The 20,954-nt window shown below is 42.7% G+C and overlaps 1 protein-coding gene across 1 annotated transcript in view; it reads left to right on the forward strand.

The window, feature by feature from the left end:
* The window catches only part of TERT (telomerase reverse transcriptase), a 121,251-nt gene extending 100,808 nt beyond the window's left edge, over nucleotides 1-20,443 (forward strand). The window contains 1 exon segment of the mRNA XM_032766727.2: nucleotides 19,960-20,443. Coding sequence (XP_032622618.1) covers nucleotides 19,960-20,063 — 104 coding nt within the window. The 3' untranslated portion in view covers nucleotides 20,064-20,443.
* The last annotated feature ends 511 nt before the right edge of the window (nucleotides 20,444-20,954 follow it).

Below are 20,954 nucleotides of genomic sequence, written 5' to 3' on the forward strand. Positions count from 1 at the left end.
CACGGGGCAGAGTTGAAACCCATCCCATAAAATTAGGCCAGATTGATTCCGCACATGAGAATTTTGGGAATGACCAAGCCTATGATCCACTATATGCAAACGTCAGGGAGCAGATAGTGGAGGCAAACAGCATGCCCATGGAGGGGAAATCCAAAGGCCCAGAGCCATACTATGTGGTCAAATGCAATGTGTTACACTGTTGTAGCCCAGATACGGGTTGGAAGATAGAGCAGCCCTTAGTACCACGGAAGCACACAAGGGCAGTGTTAGAGCTATCTCACAGCCATTTATTTGCGGGACATCCTAAGAGTAGATAAGACCCTGGATAGAGTCCTAAGGAGGTTTTACAAGTGGAAGTCTAGTGCTATTGTACCTCCTGCCCAGAATGCCAGTTGCATAGCTCTCAATCTCATTTACAGGCCCCGTTCGTGCCCTTGCCTGTTATTGAAGTCCCTCTCAAAAGGATTGCTATGGACCTAGTGGGCCTGATAGAAAGATTGGCCTGGGGCCACTGAAACAAACTCTTCATCCTTGACTATGCCACACGGTGCCCAGAAGCCATTCCCCTAAGAAGCCCCATGGCCAAGGCAATAGCAAAAGAACTGCTCCAGGTTTTTGCTAGAGTGGGCATCCCTAAGGAGATCCTGACCTACCAGGGGATTCCCTTCATGTCAGAATTAATGAGGGACTTATGTACCTTACTCTGCATCCTGGCCTTACGTACCTCAGTCTGTCATCCTCAAACAGATGACCTGGTCAAGCGATTTAATCATACCCTCAAAAGCATGATCTGGAACTTGGTGGCTCAGGATGGAAATGACTGGGATACCCTTCTACTGTACCTGATGTTTGCGATATGGGAGGTCTCCCAGGCATCTGTTGGATTCTCCACCTTCAAGCTACTATACAGAGGCCACCCACGCAGCATATTAGATATCACCAAGGAGGATTGGGAAGAACAGCCCAACCCAGGCAAGAATGTTACTGAGCACCTGGCACAGATGAGAGAGCGAGTAACCCAAGTGACCCCCATAGTAGGAGAGCATTTAGAGGAAGCATAAGAAGCCCAGCGGACCTATTACAAGTACCGGGTGAAAGCATGAAGATTTCAGCCAGGAGAACGTGCTGGTGGCTGGTATGGCCATATGAGATAGTGGAAGTCATTGGAGAGGTGGACTATAAGGTAAAGCAACCAAGACTGCCGAAGGCCCAAGCAGGTCTACCATGCTAACTTATTGAAACCCTGGCATGATCGGGAGACATGCCTGGTCACCCAGGGAGCTCCACCCCAGGCATATGGCCCACAAGGGCAGATGAGGCTATCCTCCAAAATAACCCTGGAACAATGACCAGAGATCATTAATATGATCCAGCAGAACCAAGACGTGTTTTCCATGCAGCCAGGCCATATGACAACTGTCCAACACCATATCGTCACCTGCTCTGGAGCAAGGGTAACAATAAAACCAAGTTCCGGAGGCCAAAAGGGAAGAAATTAGGAGGAAAGTGAGGAGGTTTTGTAACAACTTCCGGAAATTGAACGAAATATCCCAGTTCGATGCCTACCCAATACCATGCATCGATAAGCTAGTTGATCAGTTAGGCAAGGCCTGATATTTGACCACCCTGGACTTCACCAAAGGCTATTGACAAATCCCCCGGCTGAGGACACCAAGGAGAAGACCACCTTCTCTACACCCGACAGCCTTTTCCAATATACTGTCCTCACATTTAGGGCCCCTGCAACATTGCAACGACTAATGGACAAATTATTACGATCCCACTCCTGACTGAGAGATGCACCTAGGAAAAGTAGAAGCGGTACTAGATGCCCTTAGACAGGCCAGCCTCAGCGCCAACCCTCCCAATTGCAAGAGAGGGCTAGCTGAGGTATGTAGTAGAAAAGGGCTTGGTGAAACCCCAATGGAACAAAGTAGAGGCAATACAGGATTGGCCCCAACCGGTCCACAAAAAGCAAGTCAGAGCATTCCTAGGGATAATGAGGGACCCACTATAACAGTGTTGGCCATTTGCCACAGTAATAAGAAGACAAAAATAGCACTGGAATATGGTTTGGTATAAACTAGAAAATTAGTTGATATAACCATTCAGGTTTTAGAATCAAATAACACAACCAGAACAGAAAATAACACTTATAGTCAATTACTATCTTGAGAGGGTGACATTGTTTAGATTTTTGATTGTCTTTCAGAATAGATCTTCACTTGTGCCAATTGGTTATCTATTAAGAGGTTGCTAACACAATAGAGGGGGAAAAACAATAATAAACTAAAGCATAAGACATGGTCAATTACTTACAGGCCAATTCAGTGTCTCCCTCCTAATGGATCTATAATAGTGTACCTTTTTGACCTACTTCCCCACAAATTACAGCAGCCCCAAGGTCTGTCTATTACTCCTATCAAACAAAAACTCCTACATTTATGACAAACTGTGTAGCTTAAGCAAGTTAACTCCATAAGTCACTTTGCGTCGGCCCCTCTGCAGTTTATTCCTTGGCCAACTTTGTAGTTATGCTTGCTCAAGTGGCAGTTCCTCTATCAACATTTCTATAAATTCATACAATTTATACGAAGTCTCTCCATATTTTTTGATGCTCTTTAAACTTGTTTTAACATTCCTTTATACAATGCAAAGTTACTTCAAGATTTCCTCCAGCAGGCCAGAATAACTGTATAATTTTTTCATTTCTGTTGTTTTAATAACAATGATGGGACTATGCTATGTATTTTTTGAAACCTGCTAACAAGTTTTCTCCTATTTTTAGGCTTTTTCTGAGAAAGATAAGTCTGTTTGATTTGATTTGGTGTTTTGTCTGTGTGCCCTTCTTAACATTCTAGTTAAACATAAAGTTACTACCTCACTTAGATTCCCAATAATTAACATACCCCTATCTAGTAACTAGGTGGGAGCACTCCACCTCACAGATGGATCTGATGTAGGTCAGAGGAGCAGTTGGAGAGGAGGTACCATGATAAGAGAGCGAGGCAATTTGGAAGCTCCTTCACCGTAGCCTCAAGTGTTCAGGCTCAGTCCCTGGATCTCACAAGCAGCGGTGATGTCCCTCAAGAGGGAGAGCATGTGGGTTGCAGCCATAAACCCAATCCCAGAGTGTTCAGGACCCAGTAGGCAAGGCCCTTCTAGTGTAGCCTCGCTAGGTATATTGGGGAAGGAAGTCCTCTAGAGTTACTAGTGTTCCACCTCTTTCCACAGGTGGGGAATCATACCCAGCCTGTCCCTCTGAGTAACGCTCAGGACAGTGAAAGATGGGCTGCTTCTCATCCCACTGAGATAATGTAGAGTGGGGTAAGGTCCCATTTTACAATACTCCTGCCCTAACCCCAGGCCTTATGAATCAAATAGTTACATTTCTGATTATTTCATTCCGTGCTCAAGTGTCCTTATAAACCCACTATTTGATTTCAGTTCCTATTATTTGCTTTCTCTTTCAGCACAGGTGATAGCATAAGCATACATAACTACAAATATTAGCCTTACTTCTTCACTTGGTCGCTAAACTAAAATAAATCAATATGAATGCAACCCCTTTTCCAACCTAACAGGATTGCCAATAAGGTAAACTCTGACAATAAAGTATACAGTATTTTGCCCAAAGCTATATATATAGTTGACTTCCATTTTATACATATAACTTCATTTAATCACAGTATCAGGTTCCATTAAGTTCCCTATTATCCGACACATCATATAATATCTTAATGTTTGATATCAATTTTTTAAATTCATTTATTCACAGACAGGGAAAAAAGGAAATTTCTTCAGCTGTACCAACAGTGCATTCTTGTGAAAGGCAGCAAAAACATTGTTTCCTCAGACAGTCTGAAGAAACCTTGCTCTTAAGTTTTGAGTATTTTCCCCTCATCTCTCTGTCCTGTCTCTTCTTAGCTGTCTTGACGCCCAGGCAGTTCTCAAATAGTAATAACTCATAACTTTGGGGCCTTAGTTACTGCACCATATATAGAGGTATATGACTCTGCTACTGTTTCTGTGCTAAGACAGATGTTTCTTTATCTCAAGTAGCAGCATGTCATGCTTTTACATCCAGAGATCCTGGGTTCAGTCATGTTATTTTTGTGTGCTGTTTGTAATCACTGAAGCACAATCTCATCCAAAAGTTAGGAATAGAAAAGGAATCCTGACACACAAGTATTTTTGAGACATCTGGGAAACTCCGTCATAATGTATATGTTTTTTCTCTCTTTGTGGGTTGGTCCACACAGAGGATAGGTAACATCATACTTTCCCCCTCATTTCTATAACAGAAGTGGAAGATGTTTCACTGATTCTGAAAGTTTCTGATTGCCTAGTTGAGGGTGTGTGTGACGGATTCCCCAGGGTGCAACTGGAACTGCGGTACCTCTGAACTCTGTCTTACCAACCTGTGCCCCCCTCTCGTACTGTGATGCTGTGACAAGCTGCAAACCTGTCCAGGTACTGCACTTACACAGACATTCACAGGCAGGGACACACCCAGCTGCGTTACGCAAAAGCTTTTCTAGCCACTTATAAACCAACAATAGAGAGGCTCCGGCCAGTTCCCCAGAGCTCCCCAGCCTAGGACCCCAGACCTGTACCATCTTGCCCTGGTCAGAAACCTGACCAGTGTGTTTATTAGCCTTACTATATAGTCCATCTTTCCCTCAGTGTGGAAAGGAAATGTACCAGCTCTTGTCCCTGAGGAGATTTCCCACGCACCTCAAGCAAAATCCACTGTTATAGGTCAACTATGAAACAGATTTATTAATGACAGAAAGATAGATTTTAATTGATTATATGTAATAAATATATAGATCAAAGTTGGTTACCTAGGAAATAAAAGTAAAATTGCAATCTAAGTAATATAAATTAGATAGGATTTAAATCAGGCAGTGTCTCACCTTGATAGATGGAAGAGTTCCTTAATGCACAGGCTGAGATTCTTCTTTTCAGGCTGGGACCATCTCCCCAGTTCAAAGTTTTGTTCCTCCAAATGTGTTTCTAGGTGTTGAGTTGTGAGCGGAATGAGGCCAAGTGATGATGTCACTTCCTCCTTTTATATTTTCTTCCCGCTTGCTGGAAAGATCCTTTGCTATGACATGAGTCAAACAGTCTCCATTGTCTACATGCTGTCTCCATTGTATACAGTTCCTGGGGTAGTCCTTTGTAATGAGGATTCCCCTTAATGGAGGGCAAACGCTGCCTTGCTTCTCCATTGTTGTACCTGAAAGGCTGGTTGTGAGTGTTTCCAACCTCACAACATATTTCAGTAACACACACACAGCAGAACTTCATAACTTCCAATAAAACGATAGCACATACAACCCAACAGGATATTAATATTCAACAGATCAAGACTTTTTAAATGATCCCTTACAAGGGCATACTTTGTACAAAACATATCAAAATTATATCACCATGGTGAATATGAGGGTGCCAGGGTGTTGCTTTGAGGTACAGAGTGTTACAGGGTGACAAAAGTATATTTTTATAAAGTTAGTGTAAAGGCCTTAGACTATTTGTTGATATGACTTTATGTTGCAAAACAGTCTGCGTAGAAGTTAATTTGAATGTTAATGTTTAACTGTTGGCATTTTGATTAATGAGAACTCCCTCTTTAAGAACAGAATGTGGCAAATAGAGTATGTTTGATACTGAGAGGAAAGTGTGTGGGGTTGCCTGTGAATCCAGAGAGTGGAAGAACTTGCGTGTGTAAACATACATTTATTATATATTTCCAGAAAGCAAGCCTCATTCTCACAGATGTAGCATTAATATTAGGGCATTGCTAATGGGCCTTTCAATTATAGGTCACTGGTTTTGAATCCTGCCCAGCTCAACAGGGATTAAAAGTTGTTCCCATCTCATGAATGTTTGGCAGCTCCTATATGAGATGAGTTTAGGGAGTCTAACATCAAACTCACAACCTACTGCAAAAAATGGTAGTAAGTGCTTCTGTTCAGGGACCATGTCTTAGGTCTTATCTAAACACAAAAGCTGTGCCATTTTTACTATACTGGTACAGTTAAAGCAACACATCCTAGTGTGGATGCAGTTATACTGGTTTAAGTGTGCTTATACCTGTATAGCTATTCCTGTGTGTGAAACGAGATTAAGATATATTGGTACAAGGCACCTTTTTTACTGGTATAAATGAGTCTACTGTGGGCTTTGTACTAGTATAACTCTATGGGCAAAAAAATCAAATCCCTGAGTAACATAGTGTGACAGACTCAGACCAGAAAGATATAAGAGAGTGGTGGATGGCAGGTATACCAGCCTCAGGGTTAGCATGTCTCTGTTTCCCAAGGCCAATTAAGACACCTGACGCCAATTAACCAGGTAAGGTCGTCAGGCTAATGGAGACAGCTGAAAACAATCAAGGTCCCACTCATACTGCTTTAAAGCTCTCCTTCCGGTTCCCTCAAAAAGGCCCCTAGGTGAAAGGAGCTGAGGTAAGAGTGAACCCAGAAAAAGGGGATCACGGGGAAGTGGCACAGGGAATCAAAGCAGCTCCAGGGGTGAAGGGGAAGCCACGAACTGCTACCACTAGGGTCCCTGGGCTGGAACCCAGAGTAGAGGGTGAGCCCAGGTCCCTCCCTCTCCCTCTCCCCGTTCTATAGAGACCCTCTTGAGAGGGAAACAGGCCTTGGTCCAGGCAAGAGGCCAAACTGTGCCTATTAAGCTCAAAGGAGCGATAGGGACTGTGGGATATTCCCCCTCCCATAATAGCCTGTGATGAAGGTAGCTCGGTAGGCTGCGACCCTTGCCATTACTATGAGAAAGCGAGGTCACATTGAGGGCCTTAGCGACCTCCTGAGGCCCCTGAATCCACCCGAAAGTGTGGGACCCACCATATATGGCTTGGAGCTTTTTCACAACAGTTAAACTGGTACAAAATTTCTGTGTGTGAACCAGGCCTAACTATGTGTTTGAACAATTCCTAGCACAGTAGGGACTACTGAGCTGATCTTCTACAGAGGGGCCAGAATCACCTTACTCACTAAACATTTGTGAGAGCTGACAACATTATAATTGCATCACGCACACTGGGAGTGGGCAAGGAGAATTCAAAAGCCAGCTGCGGAAACTGTCGGAAGCCTGCATCCCAAGAAAGGGGAAAAAAACCATGGGCAGGAGTTGTAGGCTGAGCTGGATGAGCAAGCAACTCAGAGAGGGGATTAGGAAAAAGCAGAAAGCTTACAGGGAGTGGAAGAAAGGCGGGATTAGCAAGGGAAGCTACCTTAGTGAGGTCAGAACGTGTAGGGATAAAGTGAGGAAGGCTAAAAGCCGCGTAGAACTGGACCTTGCGAAGGGAATCAAAACCAATAGTAAAAGGTTCTACAGCCACATAAATAAGAAGAAAACAAAGAAAGAAGAAGTGGGGCCGCTATACACTGAGGATGGAACGGAGGTTAAGGATAACCTAGGCATGGCCCAATATCTAAATAAGTACTTTGCCTCGGTCTTTAATAAGACTAGTGAGGAGTTTAGGGACGATGGAGGGATGACAAACGGGAATGCGGATATGGAGGTGGATATTACCGCATCTGAGGTAGAGGCCAAACTTGAACAGCTTAATGGGACAAAATCGGAGGGACCGGACAATCTCCACCCGAGGATATTAAAGGAACTGGCGCGTGAAATTGCGAGCCCGTTAGCGAGAATTTTTAAGCAATCGGTAAACTCGGGGGTTGTGCCGTACGACTGGAGAATTGCTAACGTAGTTCTTATTTTTAAGAAAGGGAATAAAAGTGATCCGGGTAATTATAGGCCTGTTAGCTTGACGTCTGTCGTGTGTAAGGTCTTGGAAAAAATTTTAAGGGAGAAAGTAGTTAAGGACATTGAGGTCAATGGTAATTGGGACGAATTGCAACATGGATTTACTAAAGGTAGATCGTGCCAAACCAACCTGATCTCCTTCTTTGAGAAGGTGACGGATTACTTAGACAAAGGAAATGCGGTAGATCTAATTTACCTCGATTTCAGTAAGGCGTTTGACACGGTTCCGCATGGGGAACTGTTAGTTAAATTGGAAAAGATGGGGATGAATATGAAAGTGGTAAGGTGGATAAGGAACTGGTTAAAGGGGAGACTCCAGCGGGTCGTACTGAAGGGTGAACTGTCAGGCTGGAAGGAGGTTACTAGTGGAGTCCCTCAAGGATCGGTTTTGGGACCGATCTTATTTAACCTTTTTATTACTGACCTTGGCACAAAGAGCGGGAATGTGCTAATAAAGTTTGCGGATGACACAAAGCTGGGGGGTATTGCTAACACGGAGAAGGACCGGGATACTATTCAGGAAGATCTGGACCACCTTGTAAACTGGAGTAATAGTAATAGGATGAAATATAATAGTGAAAAGTGCAAGGTCATGCACTTAGGGATTAATAATAAGAATTTTAGATATACGTTGGGGACGCATCAGTTGGAAGTGACGGAGGAGGAGAAGGACCTTGGGGTATTGGTTGATAGCAGGATGACTATGAGCCGCCAATGTGATATGGCTGTTAAAAAAGCAAATGCGGTTTTAGGATGCATCAGGCGAGGTATTTCCAGCAAGGAGAAGGAGGTGTTAGTGCCGTTATATACGGCGCTGGTGAGACCCCACCTGGAATATTGTGTGCAGTTCTGGTGTCCCATGTTTAAGAAGGATGAATTCAAACTGGAACAGGTTCAGAGACGGGCTACTAGGATGATCCGAGGAATGGAAAATCTGCCTTATGAAAGGAGACTCAAAGAGCTTGGCTTGTTTAGCCTGGCCAAAAGAAGGCTCCGGGGGGATATGCTTGCTCTATATAAATATATCAGGGGGATTAACGTTAGGGAGGGAGAGGAATTATTTAAGTTTAGTACTAATGTAGGCACGAGGACGAATGGGTACAAACTGGATATTAGGAAGTTTAGACTTGAAATTAGACGAAGGTTTCTAACCATTAGGGGAGTGAAGTTCTGGAACAGCCTTCCGAGGGAAGTAGTGGGGGCAAAAGACTTATCTGGCTTTAAGACTAAGCTTGATAAGTATATGGAGGGGATGTTATGATGGGATAGTTTAATTTGGGCAATTGATCTTGGATTATCAGCAGATAAGTCTGCTCAATGGTCTGTGAGGGGATGTTGGATGGGATGGGAACTGAGTTACTGCAGAGAATTCTTTCCTGGGTGCTGGCTGGTGAGTCTTGCCCACATGCTCAGGGTTTAGCTGATCGCCATATTTGGGGTCGGGAAGGAATTTTCCTCCAGGGCGGATTGGCAGGGGCCCTGGAGGTTTTTCGCCTTCCTCTGCAGCGTGGGGCATGGGTCGCTTGCTGGTGGATTCCCTGCAGCTTGAGGTCTTCAAATCTCAATTTTGAGGATTTCAATAACTCAGTCATGGGTTCGGGGTTGTTATAAATGTGTATGGGTAGGGTTTTGTGGCCTGCCTTGTGCAGGAGGTCAGACTAGATGATCATATTGGTCCCTTCTGACCTATGAGTCTATAAGTCTATGATGACAAACAAAAAATGTAATTAAATCTTTTTATAAAAAAAATCTTATGACTTTGGGGAGGGCTGACTCACGATTTCTGAACTTCTGGAGCTGGCAATATTGCCTTCTCTATTTTTGTTTTTAATCGTAATTTAAAGGTGAAACTAAAAGTAACTTTCCCCAAAACCCAAATTAATGATTAATTTAAAGTTCTATTCTGAAATGTGACTGTTTTAAAAAAAAAGAAGGCATTATAGTGTTCCATATTCATTGTCTCTCAGTGAATTCTATATCAAGTTTGCTCAGTTCATGTGTTTGAGTAAATTCTATTCCACAATAACATGAGCAGTAAAACCTGTCTTTACAAATTATGTATGTTCTCTGATTTTGATGTTGTTTTCTAAAGAGTTGTCTATCTTGCAAATGTAGCAAATGGGGTCTGAATGTCAAGCTGTTTTCTAGTTCTGCATCATCATCAGAAAGTGTTATTTCCCCAAGGAATTTGTGTGTGTAGTTAAGATGCAATTAGGGTGTATAAACCTGAATGCCTCTAGGTAAGTTTTATGCAATAAGAATTTAGGCTATGTCTACATTGTGCCTCAGTGCAGACTACAGGTGTGAATTGCAGAGTGCACCAAAGTGCTGCTCTGTAACTGTCCACATGGACACTGCTGGTGTGCGCTAAAAGGTATGTAGTTAACGTTACCATAATCTTTCAAACAGGACTACGTTAATGTGAACTAAGTACCTTTTAGTTCATGCCAGAAGTGTCCACACAAGACAGTTACAGCACAATGCTTCGGGGCGTTCTGTAATTCATACTTGCGTAGTCTGCACTGCAGCACAACGTAGGTAACCCTACTAATTCTGTGGATAATGCACAAGACAGAAAAAAAAATCCATATTACTCTCCCTTGCTGCTATGGGCTTGGCAATGGTAATAGGACTAAAATAAAATAAAAAATTGTTAATACTTCTAAATAAGCAATTGTGAAGTCAGTTATCTATAGGAAGTACATCTCCCAGCAAGAAGGAGACATATTTATATAATCATTTATCTGACTACTACGTATTTCAGACCCCAAAAAGCAGTGAAATTTAAAATTAGGCTTCAGAGTAGCAGCTGTGTTAGTCTGTATCCGCAAAAAGAACAGGAGTACTCGTGGCACCTTAGAAACTAACACATTTATTTGAGCATAAGCTTTTGTGGACTACTGCCCACTTCTTCGGATGCATGTTCTTTTTGTAAAATTAGGCTTGTTACTCTGTCTTGAAAGAGGAATTGTCAACCTTGGGAGGAGAGAGTAATACCTAATTTTAGGAATACTTTCTCTCTTTAATACACTAGAAACCTCAAAGTGAGATTTGTTTTCCTGTCAGAATTTTAATTTCCAGTTTTGCTGATTGTTTTCACACCTTCCTGTGAAGGTGGAGAGGGTTTGTTCACATGCCTTCCTACTTCTTGTTCATGTGTTTGAGGTTACTGACAACTTTCTCATGCACTTTCTTCATTCACATTACAGGAACAGCATGTGTCTGAGTAAATACTATTCCACAATAACATGAGCGGGTTAACATAAACATTTGAAACCAACCTCCAAAAATGTTCCTATATATATCCCAATTTTGTGACTTTCCCCACACACAACGACAATTAACATATACACAACTCAGTTTTACTTCATCCTTACACAATCTTGCCCCCACAACCACATTACTCCCCCCACCTATTTTGTTCCCCCAGACACACAACACACATCCCTGTATTCCTCCTCTCCCTACGTAATTACCATATCTCCCACATAAACACATCACTGTACACAGCAGTGTTTTAACCCATGCTCAGATAGGTGGATCTGCTCTCCTGCACCCAATGGGTCAGGGGTATCTTGACACTATATCTGGCTCCATACCTCCACATATCATTAGAGGGAAGGGAAAAGAAACACACTTCATACTCCAGACACTTATTTTCCATTGAATTGTAAATTTCGAGGCCAGAAGGAACCATTATGATCTAGTCTGACCTTCCTTATAACACAGGCCATAGACTTTCACTAAGTAATTCCTGCATCAAGTCCATAATATCTGTTTTAACTAGAGCGTATCTTTTAAAAAGACATCCAGATTTGATTTTAAAGTCTTCAAGACATACAGAATCCACCACATCTGAAGGTAAGTTGTTTCAGTGGTTAATTACCATCACTATTAAAAATGTATGCCTTATTTCTAGTCAGAATTTGACTATCTTCAACTTCCAGCCATTTTTACTTAAACCTTTTATCTGATAGATAAGAGCCCTGTGCTACTAGAAATCTTCTCTCCATCTTAGCCCTGGTCTACACTACGAGTTTAGGTCGAATTTAGCAGCGTTAGGTCAAATTAACCCTGCATGACCAAGCCTGTTTTGTCAACTTAAAGGGCTCTTAAAATTGATTTCCGTACTCCTCCCTGTCAAGGGATTTAGTGCTAAAATCTATCTTGCTAGGTTAAATTTAGGGTAGTGTGGATGCAATTCAACGGTATTGGCCTCCAGGAGCTATCCCAGAGCGCTCCATTGAGACTGCTCTGGACAGCGCTCTCAACTCAGATGCACTGGCCAGGTAGACAGGAAAAGCCCCAGGAACTTTTGAATTTCATTTCCTATGTGGCCAGCGTGGCGAGCTGATTAGCACAAGTGACTATGCAGAGCTCATCAGCACAGGTGACCATGGAATCCCAGAATCTCAAAAGAGCTCCAGCATGAACCAAACAGGAGGTACTGGATCTGATCGCTGTATGGGGAGAAGAATCTGTGCAGGCAGAACTCTGTTCCAAAAGATGAAATGCCAGTATATTTGCCAAAATCTCCAAAGGCATGATGGACAGAGGCTACAACAGGGACACACAGCAGTGCTGCATGAAAGTTAAGGACCTGAGGCAAGCCTACCAAAAAACAAAGGATGCAAACAATCGCTCCAGGTCAGAGCCCCATACATGCCGGTTTTATGATGCATGCATTCTGGGGGTGGCCCCTAGCATTATCCCACCATTGTCTGTGGACACCTGCAATACGAATGAGGAGTTGGAAGATGAGGAGGAGGTTGTGGATAGCGCACAGCAGGTGAGCAGAGAATCTCTTCTCCCCGGCTGCCAGGAACTGTTCATCGCCCTGGAGCCAATACCGTCCCAAACCTCCCAAGGCGGGCTCCTGGACCATGAAGCCAGAGAAGGAACCTCTGGTGAGTGTATCTTTGTAAATATAATACAGGGTTTAAAAGCAAGCATGTTTAATGATTAATTTATCATGCCAAGGCAGTAGCAAGTAGTCTGGAATCATTGCAGAACAAAACCTTGCATGCGGTTCGGGGAGGCCCATTCATGGCTGACCTGGATCTTCCCTAATACTAGCCACATGGTGTGTGTGGAGGGGGATGAGGCAGTCATCTCAGAGAATTGGGTGGAGGGGTTTGGATTGTACTGCACATTCACCCTAAAACTGCAGTCCCTTCTTTTAAATGGCCAACCCAACGGGCTTTGCCAGGGGCGGTTCTAGCCATTTCGCCACCCTACGCATAGCGGCATGCAGCGGGGGCGCTCTGCCGGTCGCCAGTCACGTGGCTCTGGTGGACTTCCCGCAGACGTGCCTGCAGAGGGTGCTGATCCCGTGGCTTGCCTGCGGATGCTCCACCGAAGCTGCAGGACCAGCGGACCCTCCACAGGCACACCTGCGGAAGGTCCACCGGAGCCTCTCGGCGACTGGCAGAGCATCCCCCACGGCATGTCGCCTCAAGCACGCGTTTGGCATGCTGGGGCCTGGAGCCGCCCCTGGGCTTTGCTTGGTATGGGAAAGGAGAGCGCTGCTGTTTGAAACCATTCCCACATGTTATGAAGGTTGAAGAAGCCAAAACCCTTTGGCTTACCATGGCTGCCTGCAAGCCGAATTCTGTTGCCCAGCCGAGCATGTGTGATGTCTCACACCAAACAGGCAGGCACTCAATATAAGAGGCAAAATCCGACCTTGTACCAAAAGCGCATGTGCTATCTAATGTGAATCGTTTGATTCAGTGTGAAATAGTCTTCCCTTTGTTCTCTAAAATGTATCTTTTTAAATACTACTCTCTCTTTTTTCTCTCCCACAGCTGCAAATGTTTCTATGCTCCCCCTATCATCTCCGTCCCAGAGGCTAGTGCAGATTAGAAGGTAAAAAAAACGCACTCGTGACAAGATGTTCTCAGAGCTCATGCAGTTCTCCCACACCAAAAGAACTTAGCAGAATGCATGGAGGAAAACAATGGCAGAGTCCAGGAAAGCGTTAAATGAGCATGATGAGAGGAGGGAGGAGCACACTGAGAGGAGGCAGGATGCAATGCTGAGACTAATGGGGGAGCAAACTGACGTGCTCAGGTATCTGGTGGAGCTGCAGGAAAGGTGGCAGGAGCACAGACCACCACTGCAGACCCTGTGTAACCGCTTTCCCTCCTCCTCAAGTTCCATATCCTCCTCACCCAGATGCCCAAGAATGCGGTTGGGGGTGGGGAGAGGTTATGGGCACCCAGCCATTCCACCCCAGAGGATTGTCCAAGCAACAGAAGGCTGGCATTCAATAAGTTTTGAACTGCAGAGTGGCCTTGTCTTTCCCTCCTCCCATCATTCACCACCCCATATCCAGTGCTTCCCTCTTCATCCACCCCTCCTGGACTACCCTGCTAGTTGTCCCCCTATTAGTGTATCAAATTAATAAAGAATGCATGATTTTGAAACAATAATGACTTTATTGCCTCTGAAAGCGGTGATCGAAGCGGGGAGGTCAGTTGGCTTACAGGGAAGTAGAGTCAACCAAGGGGGCGGGTTTTCATCAATGAGAAACAAAGAGAACTGTCACACCGTAGCCTGGCCAGTCATGGAACTGGTTTTCAAAGCTTCTCTGATGCGCAGGACGCCCAGCTGTGGTCTTCTTATCACCCTGATATCTGGCTGTGCATAATTGGCTGCCAGACAATTTGCCTCAGCTTCCCATCCCACCATAAACGTCTCCCCTTACTCTCACAGATATTGTGGAGGACACAGCAAGCAGCAATAATAATGAGAATATTGGTTTCGTTGAGACCTAACAGAGTCAGTAAACTGCACCATTGAGCTTTTAAATGTCCAAATGCACATTCTACCACCATTCTGCACTTGCTCAGCCTATACTTGAACTGCTCCTTACTATTGTCCAGGGTGCCTGTCTATGGCTTCATAAGCCATGGCATTAAGGGGTAGGTTGAGTGCCCAAGGATAACTATAGGCATTTCAACATCTCCAATGGTAATTTTCTGGTCTAGGAAGTAAGTTCCTTCCTGCAGCTGTTCAAACAGACCAGAGTTCCTGAAGATGTGAGCGTCATGTACCTTTCCTGGTCATCCCACGTTGATGTTGGTGAAACGTCCTTCATGATCCACCAGTGCTTGCAGCACCATTAAAAAGTACCCTTTGTGGTTTACTTACTGGCTGCCAAGGTGGTCTGGTCCCAAGATAGGTATATGCGTTCCATCTATTGCCCCACCACAGTTAGGGAACCCCATTGCAGCAAAACCATCCACTATGACCTGCACGTTTCCAAGAGTCACTACCTTTGATAGCAGCAGCAAACTGATTGCATTGGCTACTTGGATCACAGCAGACTCCGTGGTAGATTTACCCACTCCAAACTGATTCCTGACTGACCAGTAGCTGTCTGGCATTGCAAGTTTCCAGAGGGCTATTGCCACTCACTTCTCAACTGTGAGGGCTGCTCTCATCTTGGTATTCTTGTGCTTCGGGGCAGGGGAAAGCAAGTCATAAAGTTCCATGAAAGTTTCGCAGCCACTGGGATTCATCCCAGACCTGCAACACTATACGGTCCCACCAGTCTGAGCTTGTTTCCCAGGCCCAGAATCGGCGTTCCACGACATGAACCTGCCCCATTACCACCATGATGTCCAAATTGCCAGGGCCTGTGCTTTGAGAGAAGTTTGTGTCCCTGTCTTCTTCATGATCGTGATCGCACTGTCGTCGCCTCCTCGCCTGCTTTTGCAGGTTCTGCACATACTGGCGGATAATGCGCGAGATGTTTACAATACTCACAGTAGCAGTGGTGAGCTGAGCAGTCTCCATGCTTGCCGTGGAATGGCATCTGCAGGAGAGCAGAGTTGCAGCAGAGGCGGTGGAGGACAGCGGTTAGCACCGTGCACATTTCCCAAGGAAGAACACACATACCCGGGAGCCCATGACAGACAACGTGGAGAAATTTGTTATCAAGGCAATAGCAGCAGAGCAGAGTTGCAGCAGAAGCGGTGTATGACAGTGGTTTGCAGACCTACTGCACCATCTGCTGCCTGCAGCACCCAGGACACAACAGCGGCAGGGTCGGTGAGCTGAGCGTGCTGCATGTTTGCCGTAGTATGGTGTCTGCGCAGAAAAAAGGTGCAAAACGATTGTCTGCCGTTGCTTTCATGGAGGGAGGGGAGACTGACAACATGTACTCAAAACCACCCGTGACAATGTTTTTGCCCCATCAGGCACTGGGAGCTTAACCCAGAATTTCAGTGGGCGTCAGAGACTGCGCGGACTGTGGGATAGCTACCCACAGTGCACCACTCCGTAAGTCAATGCTAGTCACAGTAGTGAGGACACACTTCGCCGACTTAATGCGCTTAGTGTGGCCATATGCAATGGACTGTATAAAATCGATTTCTAAAAGTCGACTTCTATAGAAGCGACCTAATTTCATAGTGTAGACATACCCTTAGACTGCGATGAAGTCACTTATAAAATTTCTATTGGTTAAACTAGATAGCTGGACCTTCCTAAGTCTCTCACTGTAAGGCAGATTTTCCAGACCTCAAATCACTTTTGTAGCACTTCTAGAACCTTTTTCCATGTATCAACATCCATTTTGGACACTGAAGCTGGGCATAGTATTTTAGAAATAGTCTCACTAATGTTGTAAGCAATGGTAATCCCACCTCACAACTTATATTTTTTATTCCTCTGGATTCCCAAGGATTGCATTTACTATTTCAAGCCTTGTCTGCATGAGAAAAGTATGCTGATTTCACTGATCAGTTTTTAAACCAGTTTGGTTAAACTGGTGCAAACGCCTGAGTGAATGCTCTTATTTCAATCTGTGTGACTTATTTCAGTTTAGTTTAAACAGATTTCTTATAGTCTTAAACTAAACAGAAATAATCCTGGTTGAAACTGAAACAAGAATATCCACACAAGAGTTTGTGCTAGTTTAATTAAATGAGCTTAAAATCACAGCCTTAGTTAAACTTGTGTGACTTTCTCATGTACACAAGTCCTTAGACACTTAATCTCACTGGGAGCTCATATTCAGTTTGTCATCACTCACTATCAGTAAGTCTTTTTCAGACTCGCTGCTTTCCAAGCTACAGTCTCTCATCTTGTGGGGCCTACATTATTTGTTCGAAGATGAATGCATTTGGGTTTATTAAAATGTATGTTATTCAAATGACCCCACCATGCTAAGTGATTCAGATAGGACTGTAGAACTGACCTGCCATTATTTACTACTCCATTAATTTAAAAATGGTAAATGGGATAACGAGGGTGTGGCCCTGCTGGTCTGATGTCAATTCTGAGACAGACAGTGGAGCAGCTGATAGGGAACTCTGTTAGGAAAGAATTAGAGGGTAATATAGTTAATTCCAGTTCAAGTGGGTTTATGGGAAACAGCCTGTCAAACTAACTTGATATATATTTTTTCATGAGATTACAAGTTTGATAAAGATGATAGCATTGAAGCAATATACTTGGACTTCTGTAAAGTATTTAACTCTGTACCACATGACATTTTGATTAAAAAACTAGAATGATGTAAAATTAATGTGGCACACATTAAATGGATTAAAAGCTGGCTACCTGATAGGTCTCAAAATGTAATCATAAATAGGGAATCATCACTAAGTGTATGTGTTGCTGGTGGGGTCCTGCAGAGATCAGTCCTTGCTGGCCCTACATTATTTAACACTTTCATTGGTAATCTAGAAGAGAACATAAAATCATCACTGATAAAGTTTCCAAACTATGCAAAGACTGGGGGATTGGTAAACAACGAAGAGGACAGGTCACTGATTCAGAGCAATCTGGATCGCTTGGACGGCTGGGCACAAGCAAGCAATATAGCCTTTAATATGGCTAACTGTAAGTGTATAAATCTAGGAACAAAGAACAGTAGGACATAATTAAAAGATGAGCGTTCTAGTCTGGGAAGCAGTGCTTCAAAAGATTTGGGGATCATAGTGGATAATCAGCTGAACATGAGTTCCCAGTGTGATGCTATGGCTGAAAGAGTTAATGAAATCCTTGGGAGCACAAACAGGGGAGTCTCAAATACAAATAAAGACATTATTTTACCTCTGTATCTGGCACTAGTATGACTGCTGCTGGAGTAATGTGTCCATTTCTGGTATTCACAATTCAGGAAAGATGTTGATAAATTGGAGAGAGTTCAGAGAACAGCCACGAGAATAATTAAAGGATTAGAAACGCCTTACAGTGATAGACTCAAGGAATTCAATCCTTTTAGCTTAACAAAAAGAAGACTAAGGAGTTACTTGATCACAATCAATAAGTACCTACACGGGAAGAAATATTTGATAATGGGCCCTTCAGCCTAGCAGGCAAGGGTATAACAAGATCCAGTGGCTTGAAATTGAATGTGTCTAGACACATTGACTGAAATTGAATACAGTGAGGGAAATTAACAATTAGACCAATTTACCAAGGGTCATGATGGATGCTACATCACGGGAAGGTTGGGGAGGTTCTATGGCATGTTATACAGGAGGTCAGAGTAGATTATCACAGTGGTCCCTTCAGGCCTTGGAATTTATTAATCTAATATATGTATCATCTGTAAACTTTACCATCATGTTTTTTGTCCAGATAGTTGATAAAGATTTTTCAATAGCACTGGATCAACAACTGATCCTTGCAGAACCTCACTTTAAATATCCTATTTAATGATAATTTCACATACACAATTACTTTTTCGAGATCAGTTACCAAGTTTTAATCCATTTAAATTTACTGCATTGATTTTATGTAGTGCCAATATTTTATTCAAAATGTCGTGTCGTACTACATCAAATGCCTGACAGAAGTTTAATTGTATATATATATATAAACACAGATACTTTAGTTTGAGAAATGCTTCTTTCAATAAAGTCATGTTGATAGACATTAATTATGTTATCATCCTTTCCATGATTTCCCCTGGGCTCAGCATCAAGCCAACTGGCCTTTAGTTGTCCATTAGCTATTTTTAAATATTAGCAGAAAACCAGTTTTTTTCCCAGTCATCTGGAAGTTTCCCAATATTCCAAAATTTGTTAAATGTCAGCATCAATGGCTCTGAGAGATTTTCAGACAATTTAAAGAAGAAGAGGAGAAAAACATCTTTTGGGTGTGAGTTATCCAGTTAACCTGCAGAGTTAAAAATATCTAACCTTAGTAGTTGCTGTTTAACATCCTGCCTACACTTACCATTGGAAAAAATACTTCTTGTCTCTGTAAGATATAAATACATCATCCATCTTCTTTCCAAATACAAAACAAATATTTGTGGAACACTTCTACCTTCCTGAATCACTATTGACAGCATTATCATCTCTGTCTAGTAATAGACATTGACTATTGCTAGGATTTAATTTATTCCTGCTATATTTTAAACCTTTCTTCATATTGTCCTTACCCCTATTGACAGTAAACTGTTCATTGATACTGTCCCTTCCCTTATCAATTATCTTTATTTCCAAACTGCTTATTGCATTATATAGTTTTCCTCCTTTCCTAAGGGAGATAAGAACCTAGCTTACTTCCAGTGGGTTTCGACACCAGGTGTGACTTTTCAGGTAGCAGCACCTCTTCTGCCAAGGAAGCACAGCAGCAGAAACAGCTGTCTAGGCCACAGCATTCTTTAGGCACAATTTCATGGAGCAAGCTGCTCATGCATACTACTAGGATGGCATTTGTGTTGGTCTCAAACTCCAGCCTGGGAAAATTTGCCTTTCAGAAACCAGCATTAGGGACAAAATAAAAAGCATAAGCAAATAAATTAGTAATGGAAAAGATTCTAAACATTATTTAAAATAAAGCTTTTCAAGTTGTCAGTGTCTCTTTCACTTTCCCTGGTGTACCTAAGTTATTCAATACATGGCCTCACAGGCTGACATTCTGAGACACAATGTAAGTGGTTTTCACAAGTGTATGGAAAGAGAACTTCTAATATATTTATTCAATAATGTTTTCCCAAAGTAAAATGAATGAGAACAGCATTTCTTGCCAGTATCTTGGAGGTTTGCTGATAACTTTTCAATGTAATAACAGAAATGTTTGTTTCCTGAAAATCAACTGTTAACATTATTCTACCACATTAGCATTTTGGCAAATACTTTGATTGTTAATTTCTCTGAACAATGATTTATTTTTGCAATGTCTCTGTAGGTGAATTACAGCTATTCAAGAAAATCCCAAAGGCTACTATGCAGCTGCTGAAGACAGTGACAGAGCCAGCTCTTTGTAAAGACTTCAAAGCCATCATGGATTAATTGACCTAATCAAGTTATTTTATAACCTTTATAGGATTGAGAATAATTGCTGTGTGTTAAGAATTACTGACCAGTTTTTATTTTGGTATTTTGCCCACAACAACTTTTATGTCAGAAATTTCCCCTAGCTGTTCCTCAGCTCGCAGTGGTTTAACAAGACTGGCAGAAGAATGTATTAGATTTCTTTGCTATTTCTGTTACATATTTCCTGTCCACTTCTAATGGCTGTATCCAATCAAAGACTTTCTGACCATAGTGATTCCCATCTTCAAGATGAAGATTACATTTACTTATAAGCTTTACTTATATGGCCACAGCTTTCTCCTCTGCTAAGTCCATCCTTTCTATAAAACTCCTCTCTTTGTATTTCATATTGCAGTAGTAATAATTAAACTGTTGGGTGATTACAAAATGTATGTTTGTTTTTTCTGGTATTTAATTCTACAATAATCTGCAACTGTTGTGATCTTATGGATGGACATGTACATTATATCTTGTCCTAAAATGAATATTCTGTGTCCAGGTACACAGAACAAGTGTATTTGATTGGTATGATGTCCCGTAAAGAAATATCAGTCTCATACCTAGGAGAGTGCTATAAATGTAGGCCAGAAGTTTCAAAATTGAGACCATGACCATGTTTTGGTACTTAAGTTCTTTGGGCCAGGGACCATCTTTTTGTTCTGTGTTTGTACATTGCTTAGTACAGTGGGATCCTGGCTGATGACGGGGCTCCTAGACATGATGGTGATACAAATAATAAAGAGGTGGCCTGATTTTTTCAGTGGTGCTGAGCACCTGCTGAAATAATCAGATATATAGAATGAAAAATAAGATAGTTTTATATATAAACCCCCAACTCCACAAATTGGAGTTGTTCGTTAGATCTGA

This window comes from Chelonoidis abingdonii, chromosome 2, assembly GCF_003597395.2.
Source record: "Chelonoidis abingdonii isolate Lonesome George chromosome 2, CheloAbing_2.0, whole genome shotgun sequence".
In the NCBI taxonomy this organism is placed as follows: Eukaryota; Metazoa; Chordata; order Testudines; family Testudinidae; genus Chelonoidis; species Chelonoidis abingdonii.